Source organism: Symphodus melops (assembly GCF_947650265.1).
Source record: "Symphodus melops genome assembly, chromosome: 16".
In the NCBI taxonomy this organism is placed as follows: Eukaryota; Metazoa; Chordata; class Actinopteri; order Labriformes; family Labridae; genus Symphodus; species Symphodus melops.
In genome coordinates, this window is record NC_136706.1 from 16,650,949 (window position 1) to 16,665,529 (window position 14,581).

Consider the following 14,581-nt stretch of genomic DNA (forward strand, 5'->3'; position numbering starts at 1 on the left):
TATGATAACATTATCAACCATAAATAACATTATGTACTACAGTGCAATGTATAAAGTTTAGAGTTTTATAATAGTAGTAACAATAAATTGTAAACAATATTAGTTAGCTACGTGGTCTGGCATGATGGGGTTGATGTTCATATTCATGCTGAAAACAGACCCACTCCTCCTGCTGTTGTACAGCCTGATGGTTGTCGGAACAAAGGAGCGCCTGAAGCGTTCTGTTTTACTCCGGAGGACGAAGCGTTGGCTAAAGAAGCTGCTCATCTGCTGCAGCTCGTCGTGAAGAGGGTATGAGGAGTTATCCAGGATGGAGATGATTTTGTCCTTCATCCTCCTCTCAGCAAGTGTTTCCAAAGTGTCTAGTTTGAGGCCAACGACAGAGCGGGCCTTCTTAATCAGCTTGTTTTTCCTGCTTGCCTCACCAGTCTTTATGCCACCCCACCAGCACACCACATCTAAGAAGAGTGCTGGCCACACTCTTCTGCATGGTAGAAGGTCTTAAGGAGACACTGAAAGATCTGAGTCTCTTCCGGAAGAACAGCTTGCACTGTCCAGTTAATTGTTTATGTGAACCCCAAGTTACTTGTAAGAGTTTATCCTATTGATGGTGGTTCTAGATGTATGTCTGTTTCAATGGTAAAGCTTAGAAACGTGACATTAGAGGAAAAGACATCAACAGAGTTAGCAGAATTGATCATTTTCATTTTTTGTCCCTTTGTCCATCAGCTGTAAAAATCACTATAATGTTGTTGTTTTTTAAACCATTGTTCATTGTGCTTGCAGCTGTCACACACTACATTTCCTAAACCACTTAGGTATGAAATTAAGTTTAGCTAATAACTTTCTTTATCATTAAATTGAGTACACGTTAAGCGTTTGATAGCCTTGAACTTTTATCGCAGCTTGAGCAATAAGATCCAGCAGCCTCGAGACAAATCGGCTCACATCAACCTGAGCGCCTGAACATCGCCTCAGGGAAAAACATCTTTTTAAAAATGCTCACGTCTCTCCTACAAGCTGAGATTGGCTCACTTACACTGCAACAACACCACGTTTTCTATCATTTTGTATGCATGAGAAATGGTAATCTTACTTAAATTCATTGTAGATTTTTACATCTTCAAGTCTTTCCAAAGACACACCACACTCACACACATGCACACGCTCATGCACATGCATACACATACAACCACACAAACACAAAAGCTATCTCTGGGAGTTATCTAGTTGTCACCCCTTCAGCATGTGGCAGAGATCAAGGGCGGCTCGCTTGTCAAATCGAAATCTCTCAACGCACTGATGATCTCTGAAAAATAAGACATCCATTCCAAGCCTGAACACTCTTCTGAGCATGTCTCTCTGACCACTCTGGAATAGTAACCCCCGAATGGAAGGACATCATTTGAATGAATAAACACTGAAAATAGATTGACAGTTTTTAAAGTGAATTTGACTCATTTGCACTTTCTAAATTGCAATCCTGCTGTGATCTTGCGAATGTGGGAGTGTTCATGCTCAGCATCAGCATCTTCATAACAGGCTGCTGAATACTTACTTTGAAACAGCAAGAAGTATATTAATGAAAAATACTGTTTCTGAACATGAAGGTCTGTGTTTATGGTTATAAAGTGATTTAAGGATTGCAGTTTGCTCTACTCTTCCATAAGCCAATCTAACAGTGGTTTAATTGGGACCACCCCCTAGACACGTTTCTTCATCAAAAAGCTGAGAGTTTCAAGTTGTGGAAGTTAGACAATTGATTGCTCTCTCCATTTTCGAAAGACAAAGAAAAGAAAATCTGAATCTTAAAACATGTCCCACATTCTCACTGGGATTCATGCAACTCTTGTCTGTAATGTTTTTTACTCGGGGAAAAAAAACATTTTTAAATCATATGTGGAGAAATAAATCTTCGGTCAAATATCTGTTTGACCGCTTCAAGTTTAAAAATGTCCGACATTACGATCTGTCAGTATGTCAAAAATAAATCCCTTCTGGCTCGCAATCGGCCGAGTACAGCCCACATCTGACAATAACTTAGACACATAACAGTTCACAGTTTTTTTACATTTTCATATACAGGGTAGAACTTCTTAACTAAAGATTTACATCTTGTCTCTTCTGTTGCCCATCTTACTGTTACAATTAAAAACCCATAATGTATGACTGTGTTCTGCAGACTGCGCCACAGTATTATTGTCACTCAGGCATCCAAGTGGATCTAATGTCCAAATGGTCAATTCATTAATGAAAAGGAAACCTTAAAACATTTTGTTGGTGAATTTTGTTGTTCAATGTCATAGTTGGCCATATATACAGAATAAAAACAGGAACAAAATTCAGACTTCACAAACTTCAGACTTTTGGCCTTTTTGTGTTTGTTTTGTTGTCCGGATTTTGCTAAATGGTTGTGTTGTTGCACTTGTACACTGATGAAAGCCTCTATCTCAGTGTGAGTAATGTAATCATTGTATTACCACACATTGAAAGTAACTTTAGCATGGGCTGAGGTTTTTTATTATTCAACTATGCAACACTATTTCACATCAAATAGCTCAGCAAAGATGAAAAAAATCTAACTCAAAATCATGACTTACTTAAAATCTGAACCTAATTTGAAATCCCCGGTAGACCTGTCCTCTTTTGTCTTTTTACCTGATCAGTGACGTGTCTCAACAGTTTTAAGGTGCAACAGTGACTCCTATCTGTCATAAGGTGTACTGCACACGTGATGAGCACTCAGTGAAACAGCCCATGCATGCTGAGAAACATACAACACACACGCTAAACAGCTCGCACAGAAAATGAAGCCTGCTTTAATATTGCCTGACACAAAAAAACACATCCAGGATAATATCACATTGACACACAAACAAGTGATCGCACACACGCTATCACTGAGTCAGTACCCAGTGTATTTGTCTTGTTCTCAGCACAAGAACAGGAGGTTATTGGGATTCTCCTCATGCATCCTCTCGATCCAGCTGCGGCTTCTCTGCTTCCCTTCTCTCTCTGCTTGTCCTGTTCTGTCGTTCCATCTTATTCTCTCTTTAACCTGCAGCTCTCTCTTTCACCTTTTCAGTCTTTGTCCTTTCCGTTTCCTCTGACTTCTCTCTCTATTGATCCATCACTCTTTCTCTAACTTTGTCACCTCGTGCTTTGTATCTATCTCTTTTCCTAGGCCTAAACAAAAGTACAACTGTTTTGTTAATATCAGTTTTAAGGGACTTCAGGATTTGCTGCAGTTTCCATAACTCAGGACGCAGTTTATCAATGTGGATTTTGTCAACCTGGTCCAGGTAGATGAGAAGAGTAAGAAACAATAGAAACCAAGCATTTTTTTTGTGCACTTTAAATGTAATGCAAACAATATTGTGAAAATTGTTTAACAAATATTGTCAAAAAAATCTAACGTAAAATCTTGTATGTCATTACAGTAGCCCTTGGTAAAAGGGGTGCACCATACAACTGCGAGACTATTGGCGCTGGCACAGAGATGTGCTTTATTAGTAGACACTCGTGTCATAGTTGACAAGGCATCCTTATATACAAACGTTGCTTGCAACCTCTTTACCAGGAAGTCATTACAGATAAATAGAGCTGCCATATCAGAGGATAACTGACTTTAACATTATTTGTTCATGGCCAAACATTTGCCCGAGTTCTTTGTTGAGTCTCCGGTGCTCAATTAACTTTGTAATGATATGCCCTTTAAATATGTTTTGCTTAAAAGCTAGTTGATTAAAGTGATACACACTTTCAAATTAGATGGAAAAATACAAATCAATGAAGATATATTTTAGTATGCACTCGACAAATAAAACAATTATATGTGAGGCAGAATCACGTCAGCAGAGAAACAGTGAAAATAACAGATTTTCTGTCCAATAAACACAAACAGTCCAGTCAGGCCAACTTTTTTCACCTGACCAGCTTGTTAACATTACCACACTGACCAATATTCCCTGATCACTCAGCCGCATAGGAAATGAACAGACTTCCTGTGACTTATTGATTGTGTGGCTTACAGTCCAAAAACACACAGGTACACATTCTCTGTTTTCTCCTTGTCCTTCTCCTGTCAAGCCTGCCACATTGCCTCTTCCTCATCTTTTGTATTAATTTGTTTTCTCAGTTCATATCAGTAACAGCAGTTCACCCTACCCAAAGGAGATGAACAAAAATAGTAGCTGTTTTGTAGTTAAATGTCTGTTCTGTGTCCTGGCATCAACAACCTCATTTCACATCAAGTGGATAACACAGTGACAGACGGACGACTGTTCGAAATCCCATCCTCAGTTATAGGACTATTGCTTAGCAACCACATTCCAGGAAGTATAAAGTAGATCAGTTGAGGCTTTAAAAAGTTGCAGCCACCCCAAATGTTGCAATCATCAAACATATAAGTATCAGCCTCACCCACTTTGTGAGACAGAAAGTGGATACTGTCTAGCACCAAACTAGATATCATGTCTTATATTCTCAATGTCGACAACTATTTATAAGTGCTCAGTTGCTCGTTCAAGTCCCCTTCTCTGCTGAGCTGTGTTAAGGTTCTGCCTCTGCTGTATGCTGGATCTAATCCATCGGGGGAAAAAATCTCTTATTTTTTCATTAAGACATGGAGTGTTGAATTGGAGGTGATACAGTATTTTAGACATTGAGGGTTCTAAAGGTATGAGGTGTGGGCCGCTGGTGGACAAGCAGTTAGGTCACGTTCCATGTAGGGAGTCCTCCAAGCAGGCAGCTCAGGTTCAGTTCAGACCCTTGGCTCCTTTTCCTGCATGCGAATTATGTCCCACTCTCTCCTCGATTTCCTACTCTATCAAGGGTCCCTTCAAATAAAGGCAATTAAAACCCTAAATAAATACAAAAAGGTGCTTTTAATTGTATGAGCAATCTAAAGTACTGCACATGCATGAATTGGTCCTGCTCAATCATTGACAGGAGAATTTTGTTATATCTGATAAGAACTTTATTTTTTAAGAAAAAATAAAATCCAACATAAAAGTACAAGGACAGAATATGGCAATGACTCTGAAAAGCAGAATCTGAATGTTTTTTCTAAGCACTATCACGTGCACACTCAGTCTAAGTTCTGCATTTTCTAAACTTTCTTAAATGCATCCATTGCACATAATCCACTTATGTAATTGATTGTATGGATTCATTACGATAAATATTGGCATCCTCAGCTCAGAGCTTTTTTTTTTTTTCATATTTCTTGACCTGTAAGCTCTGCGTCTTTTATAATCCTGTCATTTGATGCATGTTTGTAAAAAGCTTTTTGCCCAGAGAAAATAAATACACCTACAGTGTATTTCAGTCATGCAACAGAGCATGGCTGCTGGAAGTAATTTTGAACAGGGGGTGCTAGACAAAAAAAAAACATACGAGCCTATAGGTCTATTAAAAAAATACATTTATAATACATACATTTAAATAGTTGAAAATAATTGAGATTCACCACTCTATTGTCTTATACACTTCAGTGCACACAGCCAGGGTCTGTAACACACTGACATCATCAGCTCTCAGAGGAATATAGTATTACTTAAACAATAACGCTACAATGCAATAGATTTGGTCAGCTGGTATGAACCCGAGTCACTGCACCTATTTATATCGCACACCACAAGGAAATAATTTCAGACAACTTCAGCATGTTATTGAACAGCTCTCCACATCGCCTATACGCAAACACACACACAAAATAACACTCTTCTTTCTCCGTCTCCAACCTTTTTACAAAACCACAAGGAAATAATCTCTAACTATTTAAACTTCATTGAACAGTTCTCCACATCCATTATGCACAGAACACACGATCAAAATATCACTCTCCATCTCCATCCCCACCACATTGCAAAAATACTACAGTTTGATGTTAAACTGCATGAATGGATATGAAAGAGCGCTGTGGCACCATGAGCTTACTTTGAGCTACAGACAGGTTGCCCTGGTTACAGGTGTCCAAATGTTGAGACGGGCTCTGGGGTCGTGGAGATAAAGTCTCTCATAAGGGGACGAATGTCCAGGGAGTTCAAAATGTCTGTGCGGGCATGCATACCGATGCATGCTGGTGCACCCATGTCTTCAAAAGATGCAAGGCTGAGAAAGTGTGCTCGGATGAGACCACAGAGACGGGTAGGCACAGACATAACTCAATCAATTTTTCTGTCTCTGAAAACATGGCTCTTTTAAGTGACTGAAGCTTTGTCAAACATGATGCTACACCTTAAACTGTGACACACGTAGAGCCACCTTGTTTTTTGTGACATCGACAAGCTGCTTGGTGATCCCTGGTCCAAGCATTTTGAGTTGGAGTTGAAGGCGGTCTGTGTCAAACTCCTTCGGTAGCCAGCTTCGGTAGATGAAGGGCCTCCAGATTGATGCTCTTTCCCTCTGCTGCTTTGATAACAGACCGCTCTCACTTTGCGCCAAGTTAAACACTGGCTTGATCAAATCTTCTGTCCATTTCCGATATCAACCATTAGCCTCGAAAAAGCTAGGTCGCCAATCCATTGTTTGTGCGCCATGCACCACTGCCTCTGGCTCTCTCGTTTTTGGCGAGCTGGGGTTTTGCTGGTGGTGTCTGGCATTTTCAGAGAGGTTTGTGATGCGCAGTATTCAACCTTGTGGATCAGCCCGTCTTCAACAACATCATCCCAAAGTGTGGCTATTTGTTCTATCATCACACCCGTGCATTCCGGTGCACCTTGCGCACTTGCTGTGGCACTCTGCAAGCTTGTGGTAACTGCTTCCAGATGTGTTTCTGTGCCATATTTCCTCCTCATTTCTGTCGTTACAATTTACTAGCCTGCTGCTGATAAGAATGGAGCATGGAGCGAGCGGGAAACCTTTTTACTTTACTCTGTGACCACGAGCCTGCCTAACATTGACAATGTAAACGTGTCCAACGTATCCGTGTACCTGTGCTAATTATGCCTGAAAACAAAACACACATAATAGCCTACATGTGTTAAAATCATTTACCAAAATATTCATAAGGAATTGATCAATTGTGCAAATTTTTTTTGATACATTAAAAAAACAAATCTCCCTCTCACCACGTCCGGCGGCCATGCAACAGACTGTTTATCTGTTTTGAAACTTGAAAATGGAATTTCCTGTAGTGTAGTAGCTCCTTTAGCTTTGTGCTTTTTAGACGTCATCTTTGAATGACAATGATGGCAAGATCGAAACTTACATGGAATCAAAACATCATATAGCAGCCAAAAAAAGAACAGATGAACAGGCAGGGTAGTTGAAGTTCAAATCATTCATTGGATTGAATCATATTACTTCCCCTTTCACAATGTGCACAATTTTTTCATCCATCAAAATGTTTCAGATTTCCCCTTCACTTCTCTTTTCCTGCTCCTTTACATATTTTTCTGCTCTGCTATTGTTTCTATCAATCCTCTTTCCTCCTGACATCATTGTCTTGTCGCCCTGTCTTTTCTCGTCCCCAATGAGCTTGTAACATGAACATGGCATCCAATAACTGTCTCTTGTCATCACCATCATATTTGTCATGCATAATTTTTATTTTCTCCACCTCTCTAAAGCAAAATGTTTTTTTTTCTGCAGAAAGGGAAGTATTGCACTTGAGATGCTGATCAAGTTAAATGTGTTGTAGTTCTCCCTCCCTCTCTCTCTCTCTTTCTCTCTCTCTCTCTCTCTCTCTCTCTCTCTCTCTCTCTCTCTCTCTATAGCTATTTCACACCTGGCTGCTTTCTCCTAATATCTCCCCACTCCCAACACTGTGCTGCAGTGCAGTCATTAATTGAAAGGATAGGGAAATCATATTCTCACTCCAGTTATAAAAAAAAAATTCAGTTGGTTGTCGACTAAGCTGAATACAGTGTGCACAAGTTAATATCTACTGCGCTGCCTGCAGCTGTAGCAATAGCCCTGTTTTATAAAACATTAAACTGTGATATTTTTATTTGTCAGGCAATGTTAAACCACACTGAAATACTAGAAACAGCATAAGGAAGAGCACATTGTAATTTTCAGCATATTTATGTTAGCCGCAAGCTTTGTGGAGCCAACCTCATAAACTTGAAAATGATTGTATCCACAGAATATGAATGAGAGTGGAACTTTTTTTTTTAAACTTGTATACATGTCTCACATACAAATATAAATCACGTATATATTTTAATGATTTGTGGGGAGTATTTGTGGATACAGTTTCAGGTCTATTTGGGCTGCATTATACGTCAAGTTGAAAGACATGATAGTGCTAGCTGGACCCTAACTGCTCCTCATTGTCTTAAATAATACATGTTTTCACATGTTTACTGTTTTAACAAGTCACAATTATAGAATTAATCTTTTTGCTTCAAAGGTCAGTTTTTGTGATGTTGTAATTGTGCCAAGTTTTCGGGCAGTGCAGAAATCAGTCGACAGTAATGATTGTGACTGATACTATTTTGTATTCTCTGTCAAAAATTATTGGGATATAACAATTTCATGGAACGTGACTGTCACAGTTCATATTCTGACTCGACCTCTAATCATATGGTTTCTGGCTCTTTACCTCCTCCTCACTGTTCTTTTTTGAATCTCCATAACTGAAAAGTCTTTCTTGCTCAGTCTCTTCCCTCCTGTCTGCCTACGTTTCCCTGCGGCTCCAGAATAAAGAGATTTCTTTGCCCAGTTCACTTCATAACTGCCTTGATAAGTCCTGTATTGATTTTGCTTGCTGATTAGAATTGATTCCACTCTGTGCTGTGTTTTCCTTTCTGCTGGATTCTTCCTTGTATGATGAGCACTTTTCGGCGGCCATTCATCAGAGCGACATTTTGGTTGATGCTTCATCCCTTAGGGACAAACGATTGTGCAACACAGCAAGAAAAAAAGAAAAAGATGTAAAATTTGATGCCAGGGTTCTATTAAAAAAATATGCTCAGTCAGGTTTATTGTGTTTTGTGATTGTTTTCCAGAAACAAAGACCTCCCCCATACCATCCTCCAACGCACCACAAAAAGCTGAACCTCCAGTCGGCAGAGCTGCAAGACTCCTCACATTTTTCTCCCCTTTGCTGTTAGGAATGCTGCTGCTGTTCATGTGGTGAGCAAACACACACACACACACACACACACACACACACACACACAACACTTATAATGAGTCTGCAAACCCTCATCTTTGAATTGATTATGAGCTCAGCCATTCAGTCACATATTGGCAAGTCCATGCATGTCTATTGATGTCAAGAGCAGGTTTAATATTAACAAGAGCAACAACGATTGGGTGAGTTTGTTTTATGACCCAGCGGGGAGTCTTTCTTCATATTTCTCTGCAGATCCCCTGAAGGGTTTGGGGTAAAATCCAATTCAAAGCTGTCCCATCTCATTAATTTTATAGTTCTACAGTGTAAATCATGTTGTAAAAGTACGTGTGCTGTCGAGGAAGTAGATGTCGAACAATGAATACTGAAAAGCTGAATGTCAAAGCAAATCTTATGGAAACGTGTGAAAACAGGGATTGGTTTTTGCACCTTTAAAGCAAAGAAGAAACATGACAAACAACACACTATAATGATCTTAAGCCAAATGACATTAAACATTGATTCATATCCAACTAAACACCTGCTGCTCCTTAGAACGTCATATCTCCAGATCATATTATTATCTGGAGATCATATCTCCAGATAATGAAAGACATTTTTGATTGTATCGTTTTTGAAACAGTAACATTTAAATGTGAACACAGCAACAGAGAGTACCACACGGTACTGCCCTTTTCTTGCTCCTTAATTGCTAAATGCTATTTAACTTTAAAGTAATTAAGTTAAATAGTTCATTTAGTCATTAAGAATTGCAAATGACAAAAAAAACATGATAAGGTACTAAGGTACCATGCACAGTAAAGCTTAAACTAATGCCACAAAAAAGATGAATCTCTCTTAACTTCTGGAAAAGTTTAAATCAATTTACTGCTTGGGCACTATACACGTACATAGTGGCGTTTCTGTGTGCGAAAAATTGGTGGGGCACAACCCGATTATGATAAGATAAACAAGGAAATTGAATTACTCTCTGGACTGATGCCCTTCTTTTAATTTCACACATGTCAAGGGGTCATTTATGGTTTTAAAAATACTATGCATAGTGTCTTGTCAAATCTTACATACATACACAAACAGCACACTCTCTCACACACACACAAACCCTCATATACACACTCTTTCTTTGACACAAACTCTCTCTCACACTCTCATCAGTTGTCTCGTCAGTCTTTACAGCAACAAAGGATGTCTCGCTTATTTGTTTGACTGTCTCCTCCCTGTACACTTCATACATGCAGTCTAACAGTTTGTTTTGAATGGTGCTGGATGTCCCTTTGAAGATGGGCTGAGCATCATAGTGCCTCTGAAGCCTCCAATCGCCCTCACTCATGGTCTCAAAAATAAAACGGAAAATGCCTGTCCGCCAATTCGTCATGGACCCGCAATGCAGCTTTGCATTTTCTACAAAGTTTAATACATGTGATTATCCGAATGAGCACATACCTGTTCTCCTCCACCTGTCGTTATGCTGCCCAATGGATCGCCTGTAACGCCTGTCAACCCTGTCAATTTGAGCGGCCACGTTTACCGTTCGAAGTACTCCCAGTTTCAGCACACAGTCCAGCTGACTCCCGCTGCTTTCATGTTTTGAGATCCTTTCAGAAAGATGTTTCAAATCTTTGAACCCCATCCTCGCCGAATAGCAAACACGGAAAACAGTAGAGCGCCTTCTTCTCGGTAGCTAACTGTTAGCCACTTTTTCTTTGAGAACCAGTCCACATTAAATCCGCAATTTGTTTTTGGTTGATGACAATATCCATCGGTTGGAATGCTCCATTGCATTTTACCTCCAACTTCTCTCGCTCCAATAGGAAATCCACTTTATTTATCTTCACAACTTTGCTAGCTTTTAAATCCTCCCGCTTGCGGACTAATTCATCGATACAGTCACAGACAGACAGTCATTTGGTCCCTTCTGAATAGTCAGCCAATCAAATCTAAAAGAACATGAGGGGCTACGAGCTGTGAGCCCCACTTGTCATATTTTTAATCTGATTTACATTACATATACAAACTCTGTGCATGTGTATTAGCACTTTCCCTGTGTAATACACATTGCACTGTACCAACCCCTTCAGCCAGCGTAGTTCACAAAACGGAGTATTTAAACTTTATTTTTAGTTAAGAATGAAATAAAATAGAAATAATCCGATACAAATTACGAACATGCTTATCATAGCTAATACATTATGACATAATATGTAACAAATAATGATAACTTGATTTGTTTGCACAGTTCTTTCTGACGCTAATAGGTGGGGCTGTGCCCCACCTGCCCCTAATGACCAGTCGCCACAGCATGTACACTGTGTAGCTGAACATGGTCCTGTCATTTTCAAATGACCCAGTCTTCAGGACAGGATTTAAAAAACGATAATAGCTTTAATATTATGTGGAAATTTGTCTGTGTCTACATGTCAGCCCTGGGAATGAGCGGGGAACAGTCCTTGGTGTACCCCCCTCGCCCAATGGGAGCTGGGATCGGCTCCAGGACCCTACGAGCCCAAATGAGAAAAAACATGTTGGAAGGATTGATAATATATAGGTTATAGGGGACATTTTGGCAGAATAAGTAAATTTCAAAAATTGATTTGGACTTTTACAACTTTAAAAGACAGAAATAATTGGGGCATCATGTCGTGTGCCGCATGTGCGGAGCTTAGGTTCTCATCGCAGATGCCATGGGTTCATGTCCGACCTTGGCCCTTTGGTGCATATCATCTCGAACCCTCTCCTCCTAGCGGTTCCTGTTCCTCTTCAGCTGTCCTATTCCTTAAAGGCAAAATAGCCCAAAAATGTCTTTAAAAAAGATAGAAAGAACTGAGTGTTTGATGGAGTGCCTAATTTGTGCTTCTGTCTCCTTCTCCAGATGTGAATGCCGTATTCCTGAAGGGAGCAGGAGGAAGAAGAGGAGGGGGAGAGGCTATTCTTTCTATTTTGCACATGTTTCAAGGATACAGTGCATTGATCATATCTGTCCTACTTGCCGTTACTCACCAAGATTACTTAGACATAAAATCAGACGATGATAATGCCATCGAGCAGTTTTTGATTTTGGTGACAAAGAAATTCTTCAGAGGAACTTTTGGAAACGCCATCATCATGAACATCATCATCATCATCATCCGGAACTACAAACACAGCAGCAACAGGAGCAACAACAACCGTAACAACAGTAGTGTGCAGTAAAGGCAGACTTAGAATACCCTCTGGTGGTTTTGATGGGCCACAGCAGACTTTGTTTGGCAGACAACAGTTTGGGAATCTCCTCTTCGGAACAAGAAAATCAACTCCTGAGGCAACGGAAAAAGATCTCTTCATGACCTTTGTATTCTTATTTTTTTTCATTATTAATTGCTAGTCTTAATTTTTGCTTTCTTCTGAAACTTCAGCACTGTACAGACAAACACACTATTACAAGCATTTGCATGTGTGTTTGTGTGTGTAGTTACCGTAGCAGTCCCCATACAGCTAAATCATCATGCCAAAGACTCAACTTAACCCCCAACAAAGATTCCCAAACATTTCACTGAGCTTCCTGAAGCCTGTGTCTGCCTTCATCATGGGTTTAAAAAAAAAACCCAAGAAAGTTGTGTGAGTGAGTGCGTATATGGTGTGTATGTTTGTGTGTGTGTGTGTGTGTGTGTGTTTGACACCTGATTGCCATCAACTCACAAGGGATACAAATGAAACTTGGGATGGACCCGAGGAACTCTGCAGCTCCTGTTTGTATAAAAGATTAATCAAAGAGGCCACAGAAATACTCAATCTGACTGAATCTGTCAACTTGGATGACCGAATGAAACAGACGGAGCGAGTCTTCTTTTTTTTTAATATGAGGACTAACACTGAAGAATTCAGTAACCATAGCTTGGCTTATTTAGACAGTTAGCTTTACACTCTGCTTTCAGCAACTGGAAAGGAAGACCTGGATTGTACAAATAATAATAATAAAGTGGAATTGAGACTGAACAATTCTTTTCCCACACATTGTTTTCGGTTCCGCTTTGTAATAAGGATGACGAAGTTGTTTAATCGGAACATTTTACAAGCTTTGTTGGTTTTTCATTCTGCTCTGTGCTGTAAAATACAATAACACAAACAGTTTGCTTTCTAAAGCCTTTAAAAAACATTTAAAGAAGTCTTTTTGCAGTTTACATTTCAATAGCCAATATCACTCGTTAATATTATGTTATTCAAAGGAATTTTGATGTGTCTTATTGTTTTTAATTTTATTTTTAAAAACACATAGAGGATTTTAGTTTTTTTTCAGACATTCATAATGGCTTAATTCTCCTTGATCCTATTTTGTAAACTATGATATGTAACTTTAACATTGAACAAAAGGTTTATTATTTAATAATAATAATAATGTATGTATTAGCAGTAGAATGTCGTAACCTGTACCTGGGGTCTTTTTTATAGATGTATATACAATGACAGGTTTCAACCATTAAATGTGACCATTTCACAATGAACGATGACATGCTGGCCTCTTACTCATTTTGCCGTCCTCCCTTCTCTCATCAAGAACACAACATATCTGTTCTTGCTGCTCTCAACTGGTTATCTTAATTAGTTTCTTTCCTCAAACATGCAACACTTCATGGAGGCAGAGTGGCTTTAGGTTGGCTAAAGGATGTTCATTTTTTAAATAGACAAGGAGTCACAGGTGCAATTACTTCCCAGTCTAATAACGGTGATGACACATTGATTACCTCTCAGGTTCTGCCCGACAACAAATCAGCTTCTTTTCTAATTATGAAAATCAATACTTGTAAGCTTGAAGGGAAGGTTAGCTTTTCTTTTTTTTTTCTTGGTGAGAAAGTATATTTACAGATGAAAATAAGCAATATTGGCATTTCAAGGGTTACCAGAAAGGCTGATTCTATCTTTTGGGCTTAAGTACTCTAAGCATGATGCATCATTCTCTCTTTACTTCTTTGTTTCACTGTGACACCTGAGATATATCTCCAGTGGGTATAACTACTACTCTTTTCAACTCATTTCATTATTCTTCAAACAATCATTGTGTGAGATGTATAATGTCAAGCAAACATGAGCTTACTGTGGAAGACGGTTCTTAGAGTTAAATCGTACTCTGCTTTTAGGAAGAACTGAGGCTGTTCTTAGGCTCAGCTGTGCTTTGAGGCAAATGTTTTAACCGTGTGATGGCATGCTTACAATTAGTGACAATGTTAAGCAGGTACAATCAATACCATGCCTCAGGTTAAGCATGCTAAATTGGCTTACATACACAACACACACACAAACAAATGGGGTTATCAATCATTTTGTAAGTACAAGGTTGTATTTTAAAAAGGCCGCTTTGACCTGATGATGGGTGAAAGACATCATATTTTTATTTATATGAATATGACTGTCCATCATAATTCACTTAATGCATTAAACAGTTGTTGCGATATTTCTGTGACAACATTTTCAGTTGCAGCTCAGGCTCAGGTATAGAGTTGGTCAACCAGAAGGTTGTGGATT

General features: G+C 39.2%; 1 protein-coding gene and 1 long non-coding RNA gene across 4 annotated transcripts in view; one reads left to right on the plus strand and one right to left on the minus strand.

The window, feature by feature from the left end:
* The window catches only part of cntfr (ciliary neurotrophic factor receptor), a 214,718-nt gene extending 201,149 nt beyond the window's left edge, over positions 1 to 13,569 (plus strand). For 2 of the 3 annotated variants that reach the window (XM_079363680.1, XM_079363679.1), the window contains exon 10: positions 8,958 to 9,820. In XM_079363680.1, the coding sequence (XP_079219806.1) occupies positions 8,958 to 9,088 (131 nt within the window). In that variant the 3' untranslated portion in view covers positions 9,089 to 9,820. Of the gene's footprint in view, positions 1 to 8,957; positions 9,821 to 11,954 lie in introns of those variants that run through there. The other variant, XM_079363681.1, reaches the window with a different exon arrangement.
* Positions 7,665 to 9,080, minus strand: LOC306836540. The gene is made up of 2 exons (XR_013780795.1): positions 8,994 to 9,080; positions 7,665 to 8,834 (listed from the first exon to the last, which is right to left on the minus strand). It is a non-coding gene; the product is annotated as an uncharacterized lncRNA (long non-coding RNA).
* Positions 13,570 to 14,581: the final 1,012 nt, after the last annotated feature.